Source organism: Microcaecilia unicolor, chromosome 13 (genome assembly GCF_901765095.1).
Source record: "Microcaecilia unicolor chromosome 13, aMicUni1.1, whole genome shotgun sequence".
Lineage (NCBI taxonomy): Eukaryota > Metazoa > Chordata > Amphibia > Gymnophiona > Siphonopidae > Microcaecilia > Microcaecilia unicolor.
In genome coordinates, this window is record NC_044043.1 from 101445723 (window position 1) to 101473706 (window position 27984).

Here is a 27984-nt window from a genome sequence, read left to right on the forward strand (position 1 = left end):
TATTGAAGATTGTCGTGCCTAATTTGAACTGAGCACATGCCTCATTGGGCAGCCATTGTAACTTAATTAACAAAGGGGTAATATTGTCATATTAGCAGAAAAAAATCAGGCGAGCTGCTGTGTTTTGGATGATCTGTAACTTTCTTAGCCAGCTATCTGGCTCCTAAGGGTCTTTGTTCAAAAAGGATATTTGCAGCTGGATTTTTGTTTTAATCTCACATCCACTGTTTGAAACTCACTCCCATGTCAAATTATTTTGTAGATGAAGCATAGTTATTTAGAAATAGAAAATATTACAAAAATGCAGCGAGAACAAATGACCTGGCTTTAAATAGCACCTCTACAGTACAAATAGACTTCTAAAATTTGGGAACATAAGAACATGAGAGTAGCCCTACTGGGTCAGACCAAAGTTCCATCTAGCCAAGTCACAAATACCCGTCAGAATATGAAAAAGTAGTGAGATTCCATGGTACTTAAGCCAGGTGATACACATTGGCTTTTCCCAGGTCTACCTTGATAATGGTCACATAAGTACTTTTCCTCCTGGAAACAAGTAAAGAAAAAAGAAAAAAAATTTCTCTTTAAGCTAAAGCAGATTAGTACATGTAGTAGTCATTTTTCTGAAGCATAGTTCCCAACCTGGGTCCACAAGACCATCATAAGGAGCCCACCAGAAGGGAAGCAAAGAAAGTATAGTTGCTGAAGAAAGAGCAGGCTAATTTCTCTTCTGAGGATCCCCTGCTCTAAGGCTACTTTTCCCACGCTGCCTCTTGAAAGAGAGAAAAATAGTGGCAAGAATTAAAGAGAAAACTGCAGCTAACGTCTGCCACAAGGAACCCAAAGAGACAAAGAGGAGGCAGAGAAGTGGGTGGCTGATCTTCATCGCCAGGGTCCTGAGCCAGGAAGGACAACAGGCAGGGAAGAGCATGGCTGATCATCACCACCAACAGCCTGATGGTGTGCGAAGGAGAAGCCCACTGCTGCTGCCATCACCTTCATTAGTTGATGGTCCATATGATTTGAGGAGGAAGCAAGCAGGCTGATATCTCTAAGGGAGTGTTCCTGACAACATTTGCGTATATTATGAGAGCGAAGCTGCCCTGATTGAGTAGGCTGACTGTGAGGAGAAGGATGGAGTGGGGGGGGGGTAGAGGGCAGGAAGGAGCACAGGAGAAAAGGCACTTCAGAAAGGGTCTTGAAGGGGGGATGCTAGAGCAGGAAGGAGAGCACTTGGGAAGGTACTGCAGGAATTGACAAATGAGTCATACCAAAAGAGATTTGGGAAGGGACCATTGTTGGGGGGGGGGGGGGAGGTATTCAACAGGGCCTTGGCAGAAGTGTAGAAGAGGGGAAGTACAGAAAAGAGTACTATATTTAGGAAGGAAACATGAGGGGAAAGAGGGAAGGTACTCAGGAACAACATATGAAGGAATGGAGAAGGTTAGAGGACCAGTAATGCTCTGCAAGGGGAGAGGGAAGGAGAGAAGGCATTCAGGTAAGTGCCAAAAGTGGGGGGAAACAGGGCAGATGGGAAGACTGTGAAGAACTTACCATAGTAGATGAGCAAGAGGGAAAGGACTGGAGATGAGGCATGGGGGAGAGCAGGTATAAAGGGACTCAGAAAGGACTCATGAGGGAGACAGGAGGAAGAGGACCTATTGCAGGGACCACAGTTGGGAGAAATGAGAGAGAGAGATGAGTTACAAGGGCCGTAAGGCAGGGAGGGGAAGGAACTCTCAGAGATCAAACCAGGGGGTGGAAGGGATCATTTTGATGTCCATGCTTGCATAACTGTACAGATACCTCTGCCACCCAGAATTTTGGAGCTTCCCTTTGAAAATTCACTTGCAACCACTTGGGTACAAAGTTTACTGCTGGATGGAGCTGAAAGAGATTGGTGGGGAGCAGCTGGCAGGAGAGAGGAGACTACAGGAAGGGATAAGAGAAAGGGAATAGGGGGGAGCTAGAGAGAATGGGAGGGATTGATGGAACAAGGCCAGTGAGAAAAAAAACAATTGGTGGGTTGGCAACTTGAGGGGGGAAGGGAAGACAGGCAGTGAAGGACTGCATGGGGTGGGGGGAGAGACTGGTGGACTGGCAGTTTACTTAGAAGGAGAAAGATTAGTGAGAATGAATTTGTGAAAGAGACTGTTAGGAAGGGACTGAGGAAGAGAAAGTTGGGACAGAGCTGGAGGGGAGAGAGTGATGGGGAAAGGCTGGGAAAAGAATGGTAAGGAGAGACTGCAGAAAGCAAGACGAGAGAGAAAGAGACTGAGGGTTTGCTGGATGGGAGAATGGTTGGTCGAGCTTTGGGGGGGGGGTGAGAGATTGTAGTACAACTGAGCAGAAGTGGGGAGGAAGATACTGTGAAAAAGTGCTGGGGGGTAGAGTGTGATGGAGGAATGATTTGTCTGGGGGGAGGAGGAGACTGATGGAAGAGGGACTGGAAGCAGGTGGTAGACTAGAAAGAGGTTGGAAGAACCATTTGATACTCATCAGGATGTAAGTGCTTAAAAGTTTTGGATTTTGAAAGGGGTTCTATAGTCTGAAGCTGGTATATAAAAATAAATTAAAAAGAAAACAGCTCAACCTACCACTAGGAATCTATATAGCTTCATACAAGGGGAGTAAATACCTCCTCCTCAGTACTTTTCTTAAAGGTTTGAATAAATGGCCATATATTTAATCTTTTTCAAAAGGAGAACTAAGACTCAGTCTTCATCCAAAGGAATGTTGTTCCATAGTAAAGAGCTGGCTACACTGTAAAATGTATTAAAAGTGAAGGGTTATCTAGTCTCCTTAATGGCTGCATCGTCAAGTCAGTAAAGAAACTGCACAGCATCACAGATGCATCAAATTAACCCACTAAAAGTTATCACATACAGCTCATATCTACAAAAGAGCTTGACTTGCTTTAATCGTTCTGATCTCTGAATAACTTCATGAGCATTAGAACTCCTGACAAGTGGAAAGAGGATAGAAAGATACTGCTGTGAAATTGTGATGTTTTAGTGAAGTTGTAGATTTGTTGAACTGAATCTGGTGAATATCAGAGCTTATTGAATTCTGTGTTTTCATTTTCAGGTACTGTTTACCCCGGCCACCCAGGCAGCACGTCAGGCTGCATGTACCATTGTTGAGGCTATAGCAACAATTCCCAGCCGTAGACAGCAGGTCCTCGATCTTCTTACCAGGTATAATTCCCTCGTACCCCCATTATGTTCTTGATCCTGCTTGTACTTACCCGCATATAGGGTTTTTGAGCCAGCTTATTTACCTAGCTAAATATGGCTTTTGATAATTAAAATCTGTCAATAAACTGGTTAGAACCTGTAATGCCAATCCATATATCCTCATATATGAAAACCTAGTCTTAGCTCTTGCAGGCACCAGCATTACATAATAACATACACATTGCCATAGTGGGACAGACAGAAGGTCCATCAAGCTCGGTATCCTGATTCAAACAGTGGTCAATCCCAAAAGGTTAAAACCGATTTTTTTTTTTGCTTCTTTTCCCAGGAATAAGCACTATCACCATTGGGGGGGCGGGGAGGGCGGTTACATGTTTTTCACCCCTTGAGGGTTGTTGTAAGCAACCTTTGGGGATTCTCTAACTCTGACCAGTTGAAAATATATAATACTAAAGGGTATATTTTATACTGTACATCGCCTCGACCTTCTGTAAGAAAAGACGATATATCAAGTCTAATAAACATAAACATATCAAATGTGAAGTTAGAACCATCATGTATGCAAATTATCATTTTCAAGTTCTTCAACTTTTTTTGTTGACAAAGCTACTTAGTAAAATATTTTCTTTAAAAAAAAAATGCATTTTTTATTATGTAGCTTCCCGCTATTCCAGAGGATAGTTGTGTCCATTAACCAGCAGGTAGAGATGGAGAACTGAAACGTGAGCTGAGACATAGCTCTTGGCATCCAGTCCAGCTCCTCAGTATTTTCTGTCTCCAGCAGGTGGATGGACACATTATTCAGCCTCTGATTCTGAGTGATTTGTCTCTTTGGTCAGTTGGTCGTCGAGCTTTGTGGGTAGCTTGAGTATGCAGACTCTGCATACTCGAGTCATATCTGGAGGTCTTCAGATCCCTGTCTGTAGTGCCTTTCAAATTTGCTTCTTTCCTTTCTTCACCTCTCCGCTGTTTCCTTTGGAACTCTCCTTTCCCAGCACAACAACAGAAAAAAAAAAAAAGAAAGGAGAAGGAAAGAGGTGCTGGAGAGCATGGGACAGAGTATCAGTCCTGAGCCTTTCTCATCTGTAGTAAGACTTGTGGAGACTATGAACTTAGTGGTAAGTCTGACTAATGTTTGATTCAGATCCGCTTGAAGGGCTCCAAGTTCTACTTAGTGCAGGGACGGGACCCTGATTCACCGCTTGAGACATATACTGTGCTGTGCTGGTGACAGGGTGAATGGAAACTTCCGCGGAGGCAGTTAAGCGATGTTCCTGCTGTGGAACCCAGTGGTGTCGAGATGATGCAGTGCGTGCAATTTGAGAATCCTGCTGGACATGGAGGAAAGGGTCGGCAGCACATCTTCAGATTTGGCACAGCATCCGAATATGCCAGGGTCTTTGGACTCACCAGCAGGCAGGTACACAGTTTGATGCAAGAGAGTGCCAGAATGGGTGCCGTTTTGTTTGGACCGACTGGTAGTGAAGAGCAACCTCTGATCACATGCGAAGCACAGCCGCCATTTTACAGCCTCAGGGTCTGACAGAGATCTTTGTTTTCTCTGGAGTTCTTACAACAAGTCTTTTTATTGAAGCAGGGACAGTCAGAGTTGCTGCAAGGTGCTTCAGTTTCTGCCCCTCCGAGATCTCGTTTAGACTCCCAGGAGAGGGCAGATAGGCTGTCTCTGCTTCTCCCTCCTTATCTGATGTGGCCTCGGTCTGTTCAGTGGAATTATTGTTCAAGGAACTGTTAGAGGAGGGAAATGATCCAAAAGTACTGAGGTTGTTTCATAAAGAGGAGCTCGGTACTTTTATTTCTGAGGCACTTGCAGTGCTTTCCATTGAGGAGCCTTTTTCTTCAGCATAGGAGTTCCATCTTCATCGATTATGAGGGGGCTTAGAGGTCCTTCTAAGGCCTTCCTGATGTATCCAGACATTCAGGACCTGATTACAACAGAATGGGTCTCACTCGACATGGGGCTGAGAGTAGGAAGAGCCATAGAGCGCCTCTACCCATTCTGGAGGAGAAAGATAAATTGCAGCTTCCCAGGGTGAGCTCACTGGTTACGGCAGTGACCAAGAAGACCACCTTGCTGATGGAATGGGGCATTGCCCTAAAAGACCTACAGGATAGGAAGCTAGAAAGCTCGTTGAAACAAGCCTTTGAAGTGGCCTCTTTGGGCCTTCCAGCAACATTGTGCAGCTTGTTTGTGGCAAGAACATGCCTGAAGTGGCATCAGCAGTTGGCAACACAGGATGGGCGCCATAACGCCCAGCTGGAAGAGGGGTTTGCCTACTTGGTGGATGCTGTTTATGACATGTTACGAGTTATGGCCCGCAGATTGTCTTTGGCTGTCATGGCACGTCAACAACTCTGGTTGTGGCATTGGGCAGTGGATGCAGAGTCAGTCACTTATACTTAAATTTCCCTTTCCGGGGCAAATGTCTATTTGGAGAAGATCTCAGTAACTTGGTGAAAGAACTGGGGGAACCTAAGCCACAGCGATTGCCGGAAGATAAGCCGAAAGTCTCTGGTCGACCGTCTACAGGAGGGTCTCGATTTCAACACAGCAGAAGGTACTGGCCTGTTCATCAGCAATATGATAAGAAGTCCCGCATTCAGGCATGCCAATCTTCCTTTTGTGCAGACAGGAAGTCCTCCTCTCAATCAGCTAGAGCACCCAATGCCTCCCGAGCTTTGTAATGATGCAAGGCTGGTCCACTCTTCTCTTTCTCCATTGGAAGTCTTCAGGAGTTTTGGGAATAGTGGGCCAAAATCACATCAGACCAGTGGGTTCTGTATATTCGTATAGAAGGCTACAAGTTGAAGTTCTTGTGCCCAGTCACTCCTCTCTTCTTGCAGTCTCCTTGTCCAAAGGGAACCAAGGCTTTCGAGGTTCATTGGGTGGAGAAAAATCTTCCTTGCTTGTTGGCAGCTCACATTACTGGGTCCTTGAATGTGGAGGCAGACTTTCTCAACAGGCACTTCTTGGATTCAGAAGAATGGGAACTATTCAGCTAGGGTTTTCAGCTGATAGTGGACTGATGGGATTCTCCGCTTCTGTACTTGGTGGTGATGAAAAGGGATGCCCAAGTGCCCAAATTCTTCAGCGACTGGAAAGAACTGTGTTCAGTAGGGATTGATGCCCTACTGCATCCCTGGCTGGAGACACATCTACTGTATGTTTTCTCTCTGGGGCCCATGGTAAGCCATGTGTTGAAAAGGATCGCACTGCACCAAGGTCAAATAATTCTCATAGCACTGGATTGACTGCGTAGGCCATGTTACGTGGACCTGGTTCGACTGCTGCACAGGGGTCCTCTCTGTCTTCTGCAGGTAAATGGCCTATTGAAACAAGATCCAGATCCAATGCTCATGGAGGATCCATGCCCATTTGGTCTTAACGGCTTGTCCTTTGAAAGGATCCGGTTGAGATAAAAAGGTTATTCTAATTCGGTCATTGCTACCTTCTTTCAGGCTTGGAAATGCTCTACATCCATGGTGTATACAAGGTTGTGGAGGACATTTGAGAGCTAATGTTCTGGGCTTGGACTTTCTCCCTTCTCTTCTCATATAGCACACATCCTAGCATTTCTGTAGGCAGGTCTTCAGAAAGGTTTGGCGTTGGGTTCTCTGACAGTTTAGGATGTGGCTTTGGCCTGTTTCAGGGGCCGACTACAGAAGATATCACTTGCGGCTCACCCAGATATTGTTCAGTTTTTGAGGGCAGTGGGTTGCTTGTGGCCTCCCTTTCATACGCCATGTCCAGAGTGAAACCTTAATAAAGTCTTTTGGGCTCTTCAGAAGCCTCCCTTTGTGCCACTCTGGAAGGCCACCTTGAAAGATCTAATGCTAAAGACATCGTTCTTGGTGACTCTTGCATCGGCATGTAGAGTTTCTGAGTTTGAGTGTCTCTTGTTGGGATCCATTTCTTTGCTTTCGGTGGCAGAGTCTTCCCTGTGCACAGTTCCTTCCTTTATTCTTAAAGTGGTATCAGCATTTCAGCTCGGCCAATCTGTGGAGCTTTTGTCCTTTTGCAGAGAGGACGAAGAGGCTCGGTATTGTTCCTTGAATCTTCTCAGGGTTTGTAGTGTCCTCATTAGATATCTGGAAGTCACGAATGAGTTCTGCAAATTGGACAGACTGTTTGTGCTTTTTGGTGGAAGCCATGAGGCGTCGCCACTGTTCAAGCTCATAATCGCTAGGTGGCTGAAGGAGAGTATCAGATCAGCTTGCTTGTTTGTGGGGAAGCAGGCTCATTCTGTGAGGCATACAGCAACATCCTGCTGTCTCCAGCAGATGTTTGCAAGGTGGCAACATGGTCAACGCTGCATACCTTTGCCAAGCACTACAGGGTGGATGTTGTGACACGCTAAGTTTTAGGGCTTCAGTCCTCAGGGCGACAGTGCCAGGATCCCACCCACTCTTTGGATTGCTTATGAACATGTTCTGGAATAATGGGAAGCATGTAATAGAAGGAGAAATTAGGTTTTACCTGATAATTTTCTTTCCTTTAGTCCTTCCCACTATTCCAGAGGCCCGCCCACCCAAGGTTTCTGAGATGTTTAGTTAGTATGAATAGGTCAAATAACACTCACCTGGCATGGTGCTTCTTGAATATCTCTTGTTCTGTATAAGTTGTCCAGAGATGAGAAGTCCTACATGTTTGCGCATTTGGTTAGTATTGGGTTAGTGAGTTGTTTCAGGTTGCTGTGTTTGTTCTGAGTTTCTCCTTACTTCTTGTCTACTTAAATACTGAGGAGCTGGACTGGATTCCTAGAGGTATTTCTCAGCTCAGTTTTCAGTTCTCTGTCTCCACTCTCTGGTTGATGGGAGACAAATATCCCACAGGTTCTTGAATAGTGGGAAGGACTAATGGAAAGAACATTATCAGGTAAGACCTAAGTTCTACTACTTCCACTCTAAGCTTCATAATCAGATGTCCTTTGTAAAAGTCAGAACATAAAATTTTGCTCTTCTGTCCCAGTTATTTAGATGAGTTGAGCATCGCTGGAGAGTGTGCTGCTGAGTATTTAGCACTCTACCAAAAACTAATCAAGCCTGCCTATTGGAAGGTTTACTTAGCAGCGCGAGGAGTCCTTCCCTATGTGGGCAACCTCATCACCAAGGTAACTGTGTAGAGCTCCAAATTAACCTGATCACTTCTCCCCTTAGTGCGTCAAGCTAGGTGAGTTTGTATGTCATGTTTCCGCCAAAGAGGTGAAGGAGCAGCAAAATGAAGCTGAGATGTTCCCTTTGAAAGTGAGCTTACAGGTCCATAGGTAGTTTAAACATTGATATTTCCCAAAAATAGTGCCTATCTACTTGGGCAGACTATATGGACCGTATAGGTCTTTATCTGCCGTCAACTACTAATGTATGAGTTTAGTACTATACTGGATATAGTTTAAGCTAGCTTCTGGATTTTCATAGTGCATTTAGTGAGATAGTTTCTGCCAGTCCTGTACCAGAGAAAGCATTGTTATACGTGTTACAGTAGCTCCATAGTTTTGTTGATTGATTATTTTCTTTGTGTAGGAAATAGCCCGTTTACTTGCTTTAGAAGAAGCAACCCTCAGCACAGACCTGCAGCAGGGTTACGCCTTGAAGAGTTTAACAGGTATGAAATGGCACTGCAGGTGTTGTAGCTTGCTAGAGAACTTTCTGCACATATTTTAGTGATCTACCAGGATATGGAATTTGTTCTGCATATTTTATTTTTGTTTCTCAGCCAGTAACAAGAATCAGGAGGCCCCTTGACTGCTCCTGAAGGTGAAGTGTCAGTTATTTGTAACTTAGGCCCAGCGTGGAGATATGTAGAAAACCTGAAGTCAGAACTATCCATATAACATCCTGAGACACCAGATAGATTGTGATATTACTGGAAGATCAAGAATGGGAGCAATGGAATCCGAATGAATGATTTTCTTGTCTTGTAAATATGAATTTCAAGATAGTGTTGATGAAATTTGAGCAAATAAGTTGACTATTCTTTTCATTTGCCTAATATTTTCTGAAAGTCTAGTGCTCTTTGCTACTGTGCTCTCATTCCATCTGACCTCCTAAAATAAAGTCCTTGGAAGAGCCACTGGGACACCTCCATAAGAGTAGCCATACTGGATCAGACCAATGGTCTTTCGGTTTGCCTCTTCCAGCACTGCACCAGTGTCATTTTGAAAAAAACTCAGAAGAGTGCTTTTTCTATAGCGGGTTCACTGGCGTGGAATTCATTGCTGCTGTACATTAGATCTTGTGATGGATACACAGCAGTTTAGGAAGTTTTTAAAACCTTACTTGTTTGCTAGAGCATATCAGCTAATATAAATTCTCAATTAGCAGGAGGTTGTGGGATGGTTAGTGGTTAGTCAATTGAGGGTGGTAGTTTGAAGTGCTGGGATTTTATTTGACTGTTGTATTTTTTTTTGTTTTGTTTTTGTTTATTTTTATTGATTTTGCATGTTTTTACATGCTCCGTTTAGATAAAAGAATATAAGCAACTAAACTAAACTTATGCGCCAGACTATCCTCCCATCCATGTCCAGCATATCTCCTCATCACCAGACAACAACCCCCCTCCCAAAATCAGGTCCAGCATATTTCCTTCTCCCCACCAGAACTAGGTATAGAATCTCTCCTACCCATCAGACATCCTCTCCCTCCCATCAGACACCCCCTCTCACCACCAGGTGCAGCATCTCTTTCTCCTTACCAGACACCCCCTCTCATTACCAGGTGCAGCATCTCTCCTCCCCACTAGACACCCCCTTCCATCACCAGGTGCAGCATCTTTCCTTCTCCCCACTGGACACCCCCTCCCACCACCAGGTGCAGCTTCTCTCCTTTGCCCCACTGGACACCCCCTCCCACCACCAGGTGCAGCTTCTCTCCTTTGCCCCACTGGACACCCCCTCCCACCACCAGGTGCAGCTTCTCTCCTTTGCCCCACTGGACACCCCCTCCCACCACCAGGTTGAGCATCTCTCCTTCTCCCCACTGGACTTCCCCCACCCAACATTATTAGGTCCAGAATCTGCCTGACTCCACCACCAGACACCCTCGAGGGGTCAGTCTGCATTGAAGGCAATTGTGTAAGAGTGCACCGTGAGGGTTCAGATGTCGGAGGCAGGAGTGATTGGGCATCGCTTCTACCTTAGAGTTTGTATGGGGGGATCAGAAAGATATCAGGGACAGCCAGAAGAATGTCCAGGGGATATTTGAGGTGTTAAAAGGAGTGTGTCCAGGGGTTCAGTGGAGGCCACCAGTGGCTTACAGGCCTTGTATTGAAGAACAGTGCATTAGGTTTATTACCAAATTTAATATACCACCATTCATAGCATATGAAAGCAGTTACAGTCTTCTTAAAGTAGAAGAAAATAAAAGAATCCAAGGAAGAGAAAAATAGAAGAAAAGGAAAAGAAATTAAAAAAAAAAAAAACATCTTTGTGTATCCTGTGAGCTGCTTATACACTGTGTCTGGAAAAAAAATTGAGTCCCCTAAACATTTTGCAATAACAATCACAAACCTGCACCAAATTAATTACAATTTTACATCCACAAAGTGAAATCTATTTCAAACAATGTTTTATGGTTTCGTAGAAATCCACCTTAATGTTACTGAGATGTCATTTTAAATAAAAGTACCCAAACATTAGTTTTTTTTTGTTTTTTTAACTTTGCATTTTTATTGAAATAACATCTCAAACGTAACAACGAGCCATTGGCTCCAGCACATGACAATGCAATAATTTAATTTTTATTTTAACATTATGCTTATAACCCTTTTATCCCCCCTATTCCCCCACCCCAAACGTTAGTTTTTAACACACTTAATATCAACCTGACCTGAACAGTCCAAGTGTTTAAATCTGATGTTTTAGCGCGCCATATCCTTTTTCAACTTTGAGTATTTTAATTAAAATTCTATTTTCTTTTCATAACATTTTATTTATCAACACACAATCACATTACAAAGGACGTCAGCAAGTAAGTCAGTCATGTCGGAAACAGATTTGTGATGGCAGTTTGTAAAAATTAAAAATCTCTTAAACGGGACAAGGGATTCCTATGTAATTTGGGGTCGGTGATGCAAATAGATGCCTCTTTGTGCACACAATATTTTAATTAATTTGATGTATGTTCAAGGTTGTTGCAAAATGTTTAGGTGGCTCACTGTTTTCTGGACACAGAGTACATTATAGAAACAACAGATTCTTCTTTTTTTTTTTTTTTGTCAAAAACGCTGGAAGCGTAAGTTGATAAAGTTTGGTCCCAGGGCACAAGATGGCAATGTACAGTAACTGAAAGGTTCCATTTGTTTTTGGGCTTCATGTTCTCTCTTTTTCTTGGATTTTCTAGGCCTTCTCTCCTCCTTTGTGGAAGTAGAATCTATAAAACGTCACTTTAAAAGTCGACTTGTGGGTACAGTGCTGAATGGCTACTTGTGCCTGAGGAAGCTGGTGGTTCAGAGAACAAAACTAATCGATGAGACTCAGGATATGCTGCTGGAGATGCTGGAGGATATGACTACAGGTGGAGATCTCCAGCCATTGTGATAACTCATTGCATGCTCTCGGAAAGCAATTTTCAAAGTCATTTACTTGCGTCACTACTCTTGTATGAAAACTGCCCTGCTCAGAGATTTCTAGCTGCATTAAGGTGCATTCCTAGGAGAATGTTAGGTTGGGGTGGGGGGGTAAAGTGTACATATGAAATTGAAGTTTCAAGTTTAGGTGTAAATATTTCCCTTTTTATCCACATACAGTATAAAGGGGACAAACACATCCACATAGGCACATTTTCATAGAGAAGCTAGACAGGTAGTTTCTCTCTTTAATTTACCTGCAATCTTTATATGTAGACCGTGTACTGCAAACTGCCCCTGACAGAAGAGTTACAGGTGCCGGTTGGTGTAAAAGTAAAGAGGCAGGAGACACTATGAGGCATATTTTCAAAGCACTTAACCTTCCAAAGTTCCATAGAAACCTATGGAACTTTGGAAGGCAACGTGCTTTGAAAATATGCCTCTATATATTTCATCCTCTGCTACAACCTAAGGAGCTTTCTCATAGTGGTCTGGTTAAAAGAAAATACAAAGCAATTTTCAGCAGTAGGTAAATACTTCCGCTGGATTTGATGGAGGCCATGGATTGTGGATCATTTGTTGTAAAGGATGTACAATATAAACCAGGTTATTGCACCCTTTCTAGCCATCCTCTTTACTGGAATGCATTAGTCGGGGTGTGAGTAAACAATCAGCTGATACTGGACTCATTGCTTTTTTTGCTTTCTAGGCACAGAATCTGAAACCAAGGCGTTCATGGCAGTATGCATTGAAACTGCAAAGCGATATAGCTTAGATGACTACAGAACGCCAGTCTTCATATTTGAGAGACTCTGCAGCATCATTTATCCTGTAAGTGCTCAAGCTGCATGGTGGCCAATTTTCTTTGTTGATTTTCTTGTGCTGTTGGTGTTCACAAACTGTGAAACCAGATGCAGCATAAATCTGCTCCATGCTGAGCTCAACAGACTCCAGGTGCCAGGTCATCACAGTGTTTAGAAATTTCACCTTAATGTCCACAATTTCACATTCCCAATGTGGTATGTGTATTTATATTCACTGCTACCCAAGAAACACCACCACTCTTATAATCTGTGCTTTGCCACACCGCTCGTCTGTCAGGTCAGTTTGAATCACATGGCAAAGGAACATTCAGCTGTTTTACAAAATTTGAAATCGTGAGACTATGTGGAATGACTGAACTGCATGACTGAAACTTCATGCATGGTGTCAATTACAGGAGCAGTATAGCTGCTCTGCAGAAGCAGAAAGCAGGGTGAGGTAAATTGACCCTGGGGTTGAGGGATGGCTGCTTAAGGGGATGAAGGTGGGGACAATATGCAAGACAGAGAGACTGAAGTAGGCCGGGATATATTGGTGAGAGAGAGCGCTGTGGTGGTACATGCTGACAGCAGCCTCGGGGAATGTGTTGTGGCACATTAGAATGATCCACTAGACTTTCTTTTTCCAATAGACAAATAGTGGGGAAAGAGCCTTAACAAATCAAAGGGGATGCCCTGCCCTTCCCCTGGCCCCCTATTTGCCCCCCCCCCCCACCCCCACCTGCCGAATTTAAGTTGGGACAGAGTGAAAGAGGTCTCAACTGCTGACTCCTAAATTCAAAGAAAATATGTTGAGAGCCTCCAAGTGGTTTGCAGTTCACCAACCTGATGAAAATTCCTCTGTAAATGATGTAAGACTTTGAGACCTGTGCGTACTTGATATCTGTGGGTCTGCAAGAAGATTTTGAAAGCTATACTCACCATGGAGTTTCCCTTTCAAACCTACCTGCTACTGATGCTCTGGGGAAGCTTTTCCCCACATACCTTGCAGGCTTAAAATTATGCAGGAAAAAAAAGAAGGAGAAAATAGGTGTGTAGATTTCAAAATGAAATCCCATCCCGGCCTCACTGCTGCCCATTGTCTCTGTGGTGAAAACTTCCTGCACTGTGCAATATCTAGGCATTTTTCCATATGGAAGTGTGGTAGGCTATCCTTTTGAAAAGTTCCTTTTTAAAGGTTCTGAGTAAATACAAAAAACCTTTGTACTATTTAATTTCTGACGTGTTTTGGAGACTTTGCAGTCTTCATATTCACATTAAAAGAAAAGGACACATTGCAGAAGTTTTTTTGACATTCCCATATCACTTGCAGACATGTGGGAACTAGTGGACTTGTATGAGAATTTGTATTGCAAACTATTTGCTTTGATGATCAACCATTGCTTAGCATCCCCCCCCCCAGACTGACCTAGACGGATGGGTTATGTACGCCTACCAGGAAGTGGGTAGAGACTGAGAACTACAGACTTCTGGTGGAACCTATAAGTTAGCTGTGCAGATTGCAGTCTCGACTGGTCTGGTAGGCCTGGAGATTCCTAGTCCTAGGGGAAGAAAAAAATGTTACTGGGTCAGCTGTGTTTCTAATTCATTGTGGCTCCTAATTACTCTGCTTCTCTCCCAGGTCTCCTCCTTGACAGCTGGTTGGGACTGTGACCCATGGGGGGTCATATTGTGCCCTGGGGGTGTCAAACCTGGGTGGCCAGGTCTCACCCCCTTTCTCTCTCTATACGTCCTGGTTCCTTTATGTGTCAGGAGGTCTTTTTGTGCCTCTGCCTCTAGTGCTTTCTAGGGGCCTCGAGTTCCTGGGAGATGAGCGTCATCTTTGCTCTGTGTAAAAAAAAAAAGCAAAGTGGTTTGGCAGTGCTCTGCAGCCTCTTTGTTTTGTGCTCAGTTTGACAGCACCCAGGCTTTGCCTTGGCGACGGGCGGTTTCCAGCTGTGTTCTCTGACCCCCTCCCCCCCTCCTTCCTCCGCGGCTCTTGACTTTGTTTCTAGCTAGTTTTCAGTTGAGCTATAATTCCTTCTATGAAGGCTTTCTCTTCTGAGCCAGTTTTATTCTGAGCTCCATTTGCATTGGAGGGGTCTTTTGGGCTTTTTTTAATTTCCTGGACCAGTATTTCTGCTGTGTTAAGTTTAAGCCTGGGTTTCAGTTGAGTTTTGGGGATGCCTTGTTTGGCTCTAGCGCCTGTTAAAAATACCCACCTATACTGTTATGATCTGGCCTTCTGCATTTTCGGTTGCTATTTCCATGAGGAATTTTTGGAATTCTCTTCTTTCTTTTCTTTTAAGAATTTGTGGTTATCTTCAGGTTAGGAAAGCCCTTAAGACGTTTATTTTTAACAAATGTTATTCATAGTAACTAAGTTTTTTGGAAATTATGGTTTAATTTGGTTTAAACATTGTAATTCCTGATGTTTGTTCAGTTTTTGTCTGTTACCCGCAGTCAACTTTGTGGTATTTTGCGAATTATAATACTGTAGTAATAATTTTTCTCTGTACTTTCTGGGGGGGGGGGGGGGGGGGGGAGGGGTTGCTGCCTTTTGGGTGGAAGTGCTTCTTTTTCTTTAAAAGAAAAAAAAAAACCTGTTCTCTAAGTGATAGAACTCTTTTAGTGGAGAGTAGACAAGAAGCAAAAGAGCATGGTACAGCTCGTTTTCGACAGTGGATTCTCTGTGACCGCCGTTGTTGTTTGAGACAGCTGCTTCCTTTGTAGCGCAGCATTCTTACACATCATGTGAGATTTTGAAACCATAGGATAGGTGGTAAGGAGAAGTTTGTTCTTATTCTGTTCTCAGTCTCTCCACCCATCTGCTAGTAGGAGTGCATAACCCATTCATCTGGTCTGGATGGACTAAAGGAAAGCAAATTAGCAGGTAACGTCTAGTATCTCCTTGCTAAAGTACCTCATAGTAGATGCATTTTTCGCATCGGAAGCATGTGCAGTCATTTCAATATGTTACTTGCCTCCCCTTTTCAACATAGGCAAGTTTTAAAAAACTAATTATCCTCCCTGCATGTGTCAGTAAGTTGATGTTTCACATGTTTTTTTGTAGGAAGAGAACGAGGTGACAGAGTTCTTTGTAACACTGGAGAAGGATCCCCAGCAGGAGGATTTTTTGCAGGGACGGATGCCTGGAAATCCATACAGCAGCAATGAGCCAGGAATTGGGCCCCTTATGAGAGACATCAAGAACAAAATTTGTCAGGACTGCGACTTGGTAGCACTGTTGGAGGATGATAGTGGGATGGAGGTAAGGACCAAGCAAGAGAAACACTAGAGGCAAGGGAGATGAGAAAGGCAAGAGAAAATTGATCTAGAGAAACACTGAGGAATTGCTTTTCCATTGATAGCTCAAGGCAAGTTAGGTACTCTAGGTATTTTCCTTCTCCCAAGGTTTAGAATCTGAGGCAATGGAGAGTGAAGTAACCTGCCCAAAGTTACAAGAAGTGTCAGTAGGAGAAGCAGGATTTGAACTCCGGCTTCCCTGAGTCTGTGCTGGATCCTTTCACGACAAGGCTTACTCCTCCACATAATAAAGAGGGAAACCCAACTTCACAAATGTCAAAATTTATATCCATTTTCTAACAAAGAAATGTAATGAAGTGGTTTGTGTATTGTTCTGTCTGTAGTCATTAGAACCTGAAAATCAGAAACTGTATTTTACCTACAATTTCTATCAAGGATGTAGGACTAGGGATTCTGTGTTTTCTTCCATGGGGTATATACTGTATTGTATCAGTCCTGTTGCAGGACCTTTGCTTGTCTTTCATGCATCTTACTGTTGAAAATGATAAGATACTGATATGCCACCTTTTTCATCTTCCTGTCATCTTACTTCCCGTCATTGTTTTAGGCTTTGGCTGCTGCTAGGCAGAAATTCTTTTCAAAGATTAACTTAGCTTGTTGGCTTTTTTTTTTTTTTAAGCAGTTTTAGTATTTTTAGTGTGATGGTACCTGGCCAGCAAAGGTACTTTTACAGACTTTTCTTGTTTTCCATTGAGTTACCGTTTGTTCTGGTGAGGGCTGTTGGGTAAATGCCATGTGTTGGTGCTCTGGGAGTTCATGCACATATGTAAACAGTCTCTATTGGATAATAAAAGTTATAGCATACTAAGCATTTACAAGCAAAACTGTCTAATGAGGCAGGAGAGAATACAGACAAATGTGCAGGAGTGTCATGTACTTTTCCTCATCCTCTTTTCTTTCCATCTGTCTTACTCTGCAACTTCTTTTGTCCCTTGGACACAGTCTCATTTTCCCACCTTTTTGCAGGCTCAATGTGGCTTACATATTACTGTTAACGGCGTTAGCTAATTCCGGTCTGAACAAATACATGGTGTGAATGAATACAAGGTGATATTGTGGTAGATAAGGTACATGTATGGTGGGTACAATTGGGGGGAATTTAGGGAGGGAGGGAGGGAGGAGGAGTCAGGTAATGTTCATTACGTTCTTTGGTTACATCGTGTCGCAGGTGTCCATGTATTTTTATGTTGGGTCGTGGGGTATGCTCTTTTGAACAGGTCTGTTTTTAGTGCTTTCCGGAATTTAAGGTGGTCTGGCATAGTTTTTACTATTTTTGGCAGTGCGTTCCATAGTTGTGCGCTTAAGTAGGAAAAGCTGGATGCATAGGTGGATTTCTGTTTGAGTCCTTTGTTGCTTGGGTAGTGGAGGTTTAGGTATGATCGTGCAGATTTTGTGGTGTTTCTGGTTGGCAGGTCAGTAAGGTCTGTCATGTATCCAGGTGCCTCACCGTAAATAATTTTATGAACAGTCGTGCAGATTTTGAAGGCGATACGTTCTTTGATTGGTAGCCAATGCAGTTTTTCTCGGAGTGGTTTGGCGCTGTCAAAATGTGTTATGTATGGGTCCAGTAAGACTTCACTTAAAGGTTTCACATTAGCTCTAAGATTAACAATCGCAACCTCTGTTTTCTTAAAAATAATTTGTAGCCCATGCCGTTTAACCAACACTCTATGCAAGAAGAGTTACAAAGACTGAAGAGTTGATGCAGTCGCATCTGAGGGAACATACATAATAAAAAAAAAAAAGACAAATCTTGTACTCAACTGCCCCTCTCCCACCCCTAATTAATTCACCTTAAAATTAGGCTGTCAAGGCATGGCAGTCTGAGAAGTGGTTAGAGAAGGGGAGGCAGAACCCATGGAGCTGTAGCTGGTGGTTCATGAAGAAGTGGACAGTCGGAATAAAAGAGAGAAGTAATGGAGCGCCAAGTATAGGTAACAACTAGTGTGACGGGTTAATCTAACTATTGAGGGATTAAAGTAAACAGAGGTAAGGGAATGCACTAATAATGAAGAATGTTGGGCTTGCGGAATGTGTAAAGAGAGAAAACAATGGCAGTAGTGAGGTGTGCAGAGTCCACAGTAAGGACATGTGGAAAGAGGAAGTGAATTGTATAATATTATATAAATCTTGTTTTTCCAGTAACATCAAAGTTTTGTCTAGTTATTTAAGTCAAGAATGAAGAATGAGCATTTGTAAATTTTCTTTCCAGCTTCTTGTGAATAATAAGATTATCAGCTTGGACCTTCCTGTAGCTGAAGTGTATAAGAAGGTTTGGTGTCCAACTAATGAGGTTTGTATCCCTAACTCTTTTGATCCATTAATCTTTTCTAAATATGGGATAATTGTGAAAAATGGCTTTTACGTCACTAATACAAAATTCTCTTAATTGGATAAATTTGAATAGTTGACTATTCTAAAGTTTCCTGAAAACTTCTTTTAAATAAAACTCTGACGCAAAGGTTTGCTGGAAGGAGTATGAGAGTCTCCCAGAGCAGAAGAAAGTTTCTGTATGCTCTCCTTTTCTTGTGTGCTGCTCTTTACTCCAGTTTTATTATTTTTGCTTAAACAGGGTGAACCTATGAGGATTATTTATCGTATGCGAGGACTCCTGGGAGATGCGACTGAGGAGTTTATAGAGTCCCTTGACTCAACTACAGGTAATTGTAGCTTTTAGCTAATACTCTGCAAACAGAATTAACATACAGAACTTTGGGGGTTTATACCAAATGATAATGTTTTTGGTAATGGCAAACAGCCTCCCATGGTTCATGTACTCCAGCCACAAGCTGCTTAAAGGAGCTTTCCAAGCTGACTGTTACGCTGTGGTCAAAGGAGCCAACTTTTCAGAATGATTGGGAGTGCTCAACTCTGCACAAATTACCACGTCCATATAAAAGAAATTAAAACAGTCTTTAAATGAATACTGTCTTTAAATGAATAGCCCACAAGATGGTGCACAGCCAGGGAGGGCTTTTGGATAAAAGAAATGCTAGCGGAAGCACCACAAATCCTACCAGTCTCTCTTCTTCCCCAACCCCAATTCGTCACCACAGTTGACCATCCTACTTCCAGCCAATCTACACCACACTCATGCTATGTCTTCCAGGCCACCCTGGCCCATCTATAGAACCCATATTCTCCCCCTCCAGACAGTCCTCAATAATCTCTTTCCTACCTAACCTTGTACACACCATACACTTCCTTTTCTCTCAGACCATCCTCATTTCTTTCTCAGTCCCTCCCTGCCTTAATGTCTTCTTCCATAGCGTCCCTCTAGACCGGCATATATGGGTTATGTGCTCCTACCAGCAGATGGAGACTGAGAACCGCTGAGTTTCATATAATCCTATGAATGGACTGTGCAGTCCTTTGAAAATCAGTCTGTTCTTAGTCTCATCTTACTCTGTTTTCCCCTCACTTCTGCCTCCCAATGACTTTTGATTTGGGATAGAGTCCTTAATACCCTTCCCCTGTACCTATTTCTCTCCCCCATTCTATAGTTCTCATAAGAACATTAGAATAACCATACTGGGGCAGACCAATGGTCCATCTAGCCCAGTATAATGCTTCTAACAGCAGTACTCAATGAGGACAAGACCATAGCGAAGAAACTGAATGACTTCTTTGCTTCGGTCTTTACAGAAGAAGATGTAAGGATCTACCTGTACCAGAAATGTTTTTCAAGGGTGATAATGCGGAGGAAAAGAAATAAATCTCGGTGAGCCTGGATTGAACGGCATGCATCCAAGGGTACTGAAAGAACTCAAACATGAAATTGCTGCTCTGCTGTTAGTAATCTGTAACCTATCGTTAAAGTCTTCTATAGTACCTGAAGATTGAAGGGTGACCAATGTGATGCCAATTTTTAAAAAGGGTTCCAGGGGTGATCTGGGAAATTGCAGACTCCTAAGTCTGACTTCAGTGCCAGGGAAAATAGTGGAAACTATTACAAAGAATAAAATTACTGAGCACATAAACATGGTTTAATGAGACAGAGTCAGTATGGTTTCAGCCAGTGGAAATCTTGACTCATCAATCTGCTTTATTTCTTTGAAGGTGTGCATAAATGTGGATAAAGGTGAGCCAGTTGATGTAGTACATCGAGATTTTCAGAAGGCTATTGACAAATTTCCTCATGAGAGGCTCCTTTGAAAATTAAAAAGTCATGGGATAGGAGGCAGTCCTTCTGTGGATTAGGAATTGATTATTGGTCAGAAAACAAAGGGTAGGGTTAAATGGCCTTTTTTCTCAATGGAGAGGGGTGAATAGTGGAGTGCCGCAAGGATCTGTACTGGGACCAGTGCTATTTAACATATTTATAAATTACTTGGAAAACAGAACAACAATTGAGGTGATTAAACACGTGTGGATTGTGAAAAACTGCAGGGAGACTTCAGGAAACTGGAAGACTGAGCATCCAGATGGCATGTGAAATGTAATGTGGACAAATGCAAAGTAATGCACTTTCGGAAGAATAATCCGAATCATAGTTACCTGATGCTATGGTCCATCTTAGGAGTCAGCACTCAAGAAAAGTATGTAGGTGTCATTGTAGATAATACGCTGAACTCTTCTGCCCAGTGTGCAGTGGCAGCCAAAAAAGCAAACAGGATGCTAGGAATTAGGGGATGCAAAATAAGACCAGGAACATTGTAATGCCTCTATCGCTCCATGGTGCGACCTCACTTTTATTGCGTTCAGTTCTAGTCACCATATCTCAAAAAAGATATAGTAGAATTACAAAAAGGTTCAAAGAAGAGTGACCAAAATGATACGGCTGAAGAGGTTAGGGCCCTTCAGCTTGGAAAAGAGAAATCTGAGGGGGGGAATATGATTGAGAACTAGAAAATTCTGAGTGGTGTAGAACAGATAAAAGTGGATCTGTTTTTCTCTCTTTTATTAGATAGAAATAGTTTCAAAACAAATAGGAGGAAATATTTTTCACTCAAAGAATAAGTTAAGCTCTGGAACTTGTTGCTGGAGAATGTAGAAATGGCTTAGCGTATCTGGGTTCCTGGAGGAAAACTCCATAGTCTTGAGACAGACATGGGGAAGCCACTGCTTGCCCTGGGATTGGTAGCATGACTAATTGGGTTTCTCCTGGGTACTTGTGACCTGGATTGGCCACTGTTGGAAGCAAGATACTGGGCTAGATGGACCATTGGTCTGACCCAATTTGGCTGTTCTTATGTTCTTAAAGTATCTACAGTAATAGTGCTGTATAATGTACTCTGGAATGATGGTGACAGTTTTTGGTAATTTCACTATCATTTGATTATTTTTTTTTTTTTTTTTTCATTTAGTCATCAAAGATAACATGAAATGTTATTTACAGAAAAAGAAGAAAAAAATAATAATAATATCAATTATACATAGGTAAATTTACATCTTGTAGACCACAACTTAAGGACAAGATACAAGGTAAAGATTTCTGAGTAAACTCATAGGAAAAAATAAAAAAAAGAGCAAACCAACAGAGGCATGAGGAACACCCACAGCCGGAGAGCTCAGCACTATCACTCTCTATTGGGTGTCCTGGGTTAATCTATCACTACTTTCTTTGGCTGATAATAATTCTCTCAACTTCTTGGGTTCCATAAATATATAGTTAACAGAATTCAGGGATATTATACAACGACATGGAAATATTAACTTAAACGAGCCCCCTTTTGCAAGGGTTCTAGCTTTTAAATTCAAAAACTCCCGCCGACGGGCTTGAGTCTCCCTGGTTAGATCAGGAAATATACGCACAGTTTCCCCAAGAAATGTATCATTCAAATGACGAAAATATAATTTAAAAGTATTCATCTTATCCATTTCAAGTGCAAAGGAAACTGTAAGAGCAGTTCTCTCTGTTACCAGTTCTATAGAGTTTTCCAAAAACTCTGTTAAGTTCATCTCAGGTTGTTGTGGTGAAGGATTCAAAGGATTAGACTTTCTTCCAGTTATGTATTGAAGCCGAACAATAGGAGGGAATCCCTCAAGTGGAAATCCAAGTATTTCTGTATAATATTTACGTAGCATCTCCATAGCTGGAATTAGGGGCGACTTGGGAAAATTAATAAACCGCAAATTATTCTTCCTCCCTTGATTTTCGAGAGATTCTAGTTTCCTCACTAGAACCTCTCTATCTTTGACCACTGTCCCTGCAAAATTCTGAAGAGCAGAGAGTTCAATCTTTAAAGATTCCATTTGACCTTCTTGGATTTGCATTTTCTCTGTAAACTGTTTCTGAACTTGTTTCACATTATCAAATTCTTGAATAAAAGAATTGGTTACCTGGGAGAGTAGAGAATTCATACCCTGGATAACATCCCATATAGAGTCTAACGTTACCACTTCAGGTCTCTTCACCTCCCGAAATACCGGTACAACTCCCGTTGGAGTGGGGGTAGACGTGGACAAAACCCTCCCAATCGGGGAAAGACCACCAACTAGGCCTCCTGAAGGCGGTAGAATCTTCTCCACTCTGGGCGTTCCATCCGTCTTCTCCGTCGGGGTCATAATGCTTCCGGGTCGTGGAGGAATGGTATTCCCTGGCGGACTCAAAGAGATCGCCTCCGCGCTGTTTTCCGCCGATGTCATCACGGAAAGCTCCGAAGCGGGCGTCCGCATAGCCAGCGGTTGAATCCCGAAATGCTCTAAGATTGCTTGGCGAGGAGGGGGTACATTCCCAGGTACGGAGGCCAAGCCCTTGGGTTTTCCCTTCCGTTTCCCCATGACCAGCACAGGGTACGGATCTAACTTCTTGTTGCACAGTCTAGTGAGTCGGGAGCTCAAACACGCACGTCTGCTCTATTCGGCCATCTTGTCCGCTCCCAGTCCATCATTTGATTTTATTATATTCTTGAAGCTTCTCGGTTTTGTTATCTTTGAATCTGCTTTTAACGTTGAAGCCTTTTCTCTTTGCTGTAGATGAAGAAGAAGATGAGGAAGAGGTGTACAAAATGGCGGGTGTGATGGCGCAGTGTGGGGGTCTGGAATGCATGCTGAACCGCTTGACTGGAATCAAGGATTTTAAACAGGGGAGGCATCTTCTGACAGTGAGTGCAAAGACCCACCGGGCACCGATGACTACTGCTGCTAAACACAAAAACATTCAAAAAGATCTTTGGCATCTGTCGTCTTCTCCGATACCAGTGTGTGACCTCTCTCTCTCCCCCCTCCCCCCCCTTTTCTGTGGAATACGTGGATGTTAGTCTTTGTGCATGAGCTCTGAACTTCAGTTCTATTTGTCTAATATCTACATTTTAAAATTTGTATTTAATATTTCTCATTGCCTTATTTTCTTAAATTTATCAGAGAGAGAGAATATTATCCACATACTTTTTTGAATTACTCTGCTGATGCCAAACCCTGTGTATCAAAATCACAGGAGAGGTTTATGTTTCTCTAGTTCAATAGAGTGTAATTAATGCTCCAGCTACGGGGCTGAATAGAAATATTGGACTATTTGATTTTCCAAACAAACAATGCAGGAGGAGTGGAGGAGTGGCCTAGTGGTTTAGGGTGGTGGACTTTGGTCCTGGGGAACTGAGGAACTGAGTTCGATTCCCGGCACAGGCAGCTCCTTGTGACTCTGGGCAAGTCACTTAACCCTCCATTGCCCCATGTAAGCCGCATTGAGCCTGCCATGAGTGGGAAAGCGCAGGGTACAAATGTAACAAAAATAAAATAGATACTATTGGAGATTCTACACGGAATGTTGCTACTATTGGAGATTCTATATGGAATGTTGCTATTCCACTAGCAACATTCCATGTAGAAGGCTGCGCAGGCTTCTGTTTCTGTGAGTCTGACGTCCTGCACGTACAGACTCGCAGAAGCCTGCGCGGCCACATTGGTGATCTGCAAGGGCCGACTTCTACATGGAATATTGCTAGTGGAATAGCAACATTCCATGTAGAATCTCAAATAGTAGCAACAGTGGAGGAGTGGGCCTAGTGGTTAGGGTGGTGGACTTTGGTCCTGAGGAACTGAGTTCAATTCCCACTTCAGGCACAGGCAGCTCCTTGTGACTCTGGGCAAGTCACTTAACCCTCCATTGCCCCATGTAAGCCGCATTGAGCCTGCCATGAGTGGGAAAGCGCGGGGTACAAATGTAACAAAAATAAAAATAAAATAATAATAGTACTAATTGTAAAAAATAATATATCATGACTTTTTTCAAAAGCAGCCAAATGGTATACTAATTTGGGCCATCATGAGATTTTGGAAGGGTGCAAGGATTTTCTTGTCAACTTTTTTTTTTAATTATTATTTTTGCATTAAGATCTGCGTTGAGCCCAGTGACATGGTATATGAAGACCATAAATGTCAAACTAAAATTAAGTATCTTGAAATTATTTAAAAAATAAAATAAAAAGGCAAGATAATCAGAAAGTTGAATTTTTTTAGTTCTGTTTGTCTATTTTATACTAAATCAGAATTGCAAGTGATTAATTTGTAAATAAAAATAATTCCTTGTTGCCTCAAACTGCCTTGAAACCATCACTTTGAGGAGCAGTTTTTATTTAGAATCATGAGAAAAGGGACATATCCATAACCTTGATTGCCAAGTTTACCTCATGGATTGTATTTGTTTCGATTTGGTCATTTTACTATTGTTGCAGTGTTAACAAAATTGTAAGTTTTATGTTAACCTGGATCTGCTATACAGTTTCTTAAATGGATCTGTTCATAAAAGTGGTTAATAAATCCCAATTAATTAGAAAAATTAACTAAGAAGAGTAATAAACTAGGTTTTCTTTTTGGGGGGGTAATTTGGGAATTTTTTCTGTCTCAGCAGGTGCTGTTAAAACTGTTTAGTTATTGTGTGAAAGTCAAGATTAACCGCCAGCAGTTGGTCAAACCTGAGATGAATACCTTAAATGTTATGCTGGGCACCCTGAACTTGGTAAGGAAAAGATTTTCACTAGAATGCCTGTGTTAAAACTTGATGGTAATATTTGTATATGGATCATTCTGTTTACCATTTTGGAAAGGGATTTATTCCTGGGGCGGGGACCTGTGAAGGAGCATGTATTTGTATTGCTGGTTAAAATCTAAACGTACTAAATATTTCTGTGGTGCTTTTAGATATACAGAATGTGTGTGTAGTACAGATAAGGGAGCTTTCATTTTAGACCTAGCTGCTATAATTCTGTAAGATGACAGTTTTTAATCTGTACCTACAACAGACCATAAATAAACATATTTCCATTACATAGCTTCCCATTATTCCAGAACCTGTGCTATTTACTATCTCCAGCAGGTGGATGGACACACTTTTTAGCCTCTGGTTCTGAGTGATTTGCTTCTGGTCCTGTTGGTCAACTGGTCCCCAGGTGAGCTTTGCGGGTGACTTGAGTCTGCAAAGAAGCTTAGCAGAGATTAGGTAGCAACACCGTTAATTGGGAAACAAACCTAGTACTGAGCAGACTTCTATGGTCTGTGCTCAGATTCTGCTTCAGAAGTTGGAGAACAAGGACAGTGCTGGGCAGACTGGTCGTGGCTGAATAGACTTGGATGGGCTGGAGTGGAGCTTTTCAGGGGTTTCAACTTCAGAAATTTTAAAACAAAGAGAGTGCCGGGCAGACTTCTACAGTTTATGCCCTGAAAATGGCAAGGACAAATAAAGAATCAGGTATACATATGAAGTATCTCACATCATATCTTATGTAATGACTTTATCTTGTTGGGCAGACTGGATGGGACCGTACAAGTCTTTATCTGCCATCATCTACTATGTTGCTGTTACTATTTAGGTCTTTAGATCCCTGTCTCTGGTGCCCTGCAAATTTACTTCTTCTCTCCCCTGTTTCCTGTGGAGCTCTCCTTTTCCAGCACAACAACCTTAAAAAAAGACAAAAAAAAAAAAGGAGGTTTACTGGAGAGCGTGGGACAGAGTATCAGTCCTGAGTCTTGAGCTTGGTGGGAGCAGCCGGCAGTGGTACATCCAACTAAAGTTTGACTCAGAACCGCTTGGAGGGCTGCGAGTTCTGCTTGGTGCTTTGGTGGGGGGGGGGAGGGAATCCGGACTCACCGCTTGGGACACGTGCCGCACCTATGACAATCGGGGCGAATGGTGACTCCGCAGAAGCAGTTAAGCAGTGTTCCTTCTGTGGGACCTTCCGGCTGGCGTTGGGCATTGCAGTTCGTGCAAGCTGGGAATTCTGTGGGACATGAGGGAAATGGTCGGCGGCAGCACATCTTTGGATTTGGCACAGCATCCGAATATGCCCAGGTTCTTCTGGCTCTCCGGCAGGTCTGGTGTGCAGTTTGATGGGATCGGGCGCTATTTTGTCAGGGCCAACTGGCAGTGAGAAGCAGTCTCAGATCATGCTCAGAGCACAGCCGCCATTCTACAGCCTCAGGGCCTAACAGAGCATTTAGCTACATCGGGATCTTTGTTTTCTCTGGTGTTTATATTGCTCTGGTCTTTAGAGTTGCTGCCGGAAGCTTCAGTTTCTTGTCCTGCTGCCCCTCCGGCTCCTAAGGGATCCAGGAGTAGGCAAATGAGGTCATCTCTGCTTCTCTCTCCTTACTGCATAGCGTAGCATTTATTCTTGTATTCCACATATGCCAGACCACTAGTTCAATGTGAATCGCAATGCCCAGTAAATATAAATAAATAGAACAATAAATCACAAATGAGCAATTAACCCTTAACCTATAACATATTTCTGAAATAAAATTATTTTTAAGAGCTTTCTAAATTGTTTATAGTTCAAGGTAGATTCAGGCTGTAGAATCTGTCTGTTCAGAGGCGCTGTTGTCAAAGGAGCTGTTAGAGGAGGGAGATGATCCATAAGTACTGAGGTCATTTCATAGAGGAGCTCAGTACACTTTTGTCTGAGGCACTGGTTGTGCTTTCCATTAAGGAGCCTTCTGCCTTGGCATCAGGAGTTCCATCTTCATCGATCATGAGGGGGCTTAGAGGTCCTTCTAAGGCTTTGCCAGTGCATCCAGACATTCAGGACCTGATTACAGCAGAATGGGTCTCACTGGATGCAGGACTGAGAGTGGGTAGAGCCATGGCTCGCCTCTACCTGTAAGTTCTGGAGGAGAAAGATAAATTGCAGCTTCCCAGGGTGGACTCCCTGGTTATGGAGGTGACTAAAGACCACTTTGCCAGTGGAAGGGGGCATTGCCCTAAAAGACTCGCTGAAACAAGCCTTCAAGCAACATTGTGCAGCTTGTGCAACGCAGTCCCAAGCAGTGAGTCAGGATCCCTCCCCTGCACCAAGTAGAACTTGCAGCCCTCCAAGCAGTTCCAAGTCAAACTTTAGTCAGACTTACCACTGCCGGCTACTCCCCCACAAGCTCACAGTCTGCTTGAATCTTACCCAGATGAGAAACATTCTCTGTCCCATGCTCTCCAGTAAACCTATTTCCTTCTCCTTCCTTTTTTTTTTTTTTTTAATTTTTTAAGGTTGTTGTGCTGGAAAAGGAGCTCCACAGTAAATGGGAAAAGTGAAAGGAGGGAAGAAGTAAATTCCTGGGGCACCAGAGACAGGGATCTGAATACCTCCAGGTATGAGTCCGCAGACTCAAGGCACCTGCAAAGATCAACTGGGAACTAGTTTACCAACTAGACCAGGAACAAATCACTCAGAATTAGAGTCTGAAAAGTATATCTATCCACCTGCTGGAAATAGAAAATACCACAGGTTCTAGAATAGTGGGAAGGACTAATGGAAAGAAAATTATCAGGTAAGACCTAATTTCTCCTTAAGCTGCTCTCCTGATCTGTCTCTTTGAAAAATACTGTAGTAAAGCATTGGAAAGCTTAGTGGTAAAACATGAGAGGCCTGAACGTTGAAATAGGTATGGTACATTTTAAGAAAAATAAACAGAGAATAATGACAGTGCTTGCAATGACTTACTAGAAGACCAGACATTTGCACAGCACATGAAAATTAATTTGGAAAAATACAAAGCGATGCACATAGATGAAAATATCAACTACAGGTACACAATGTTGGGTTTTGAGTTGCGTCAAGCATCCAAGGAATAGATCTTTCAGTCAGTGTGGATAATATATTGAAATTTTCAACCCAGTGTGCTGTGACTGCTAAAAATGCAAATGTTAGGG

General features: G+C 42.7%; 1 protein-coding gene across 4 annotated transcripts in view; it reads left to right on the forward strand.

Moving 5' to 3' along the window:
- The window catches only part of UBR4 (ubiquitin protein ligase E3 component n-recognin 4), a 314627-nt gene that overhangs the window by 250350 nt on the left and 36293 nt on the right, over positions 1-27984 (forward strand). For 2 of the 4 annotated variants that reach the window (XM_030185684.1, XM_030185688.1), the window contains 10 exons: positions 3088-3197; positions 8185-8326; positions 8736-8817; positions 11553-11726; positions 12488-12609; positions 15652-15849; positions 18118-18198; positions 18478-18565; positions 22824-22951; positions 24697-24804. In XM_030185684.1, coding sequence (XP_030041544.1) covers positions 3088-3197; positions 8185-8326; positions 8736-8817; positions 11553-11726; positions 12488-12609; positions 15652-15849; positions 18118-18198; positions 18478-18565; positions 22824-22951; positions 24697-24804 — 1233 coding nt within the window. Of the gene's footprint in view, positions 1-3087; positions 3198-8184; positions 8327-8735; positions 8818-11552; positions 11727-12487; positions 12610-15651; positions 15850-18117; positions 18199-18477; positions 18566-22823; positions 22952-24693; positions 24805-27984 lie in introns of all 4 variants that reach the window. The other 2 variants (XM_030185685.1, XM_030185686.1) reach the window with 1 other exon arrangement.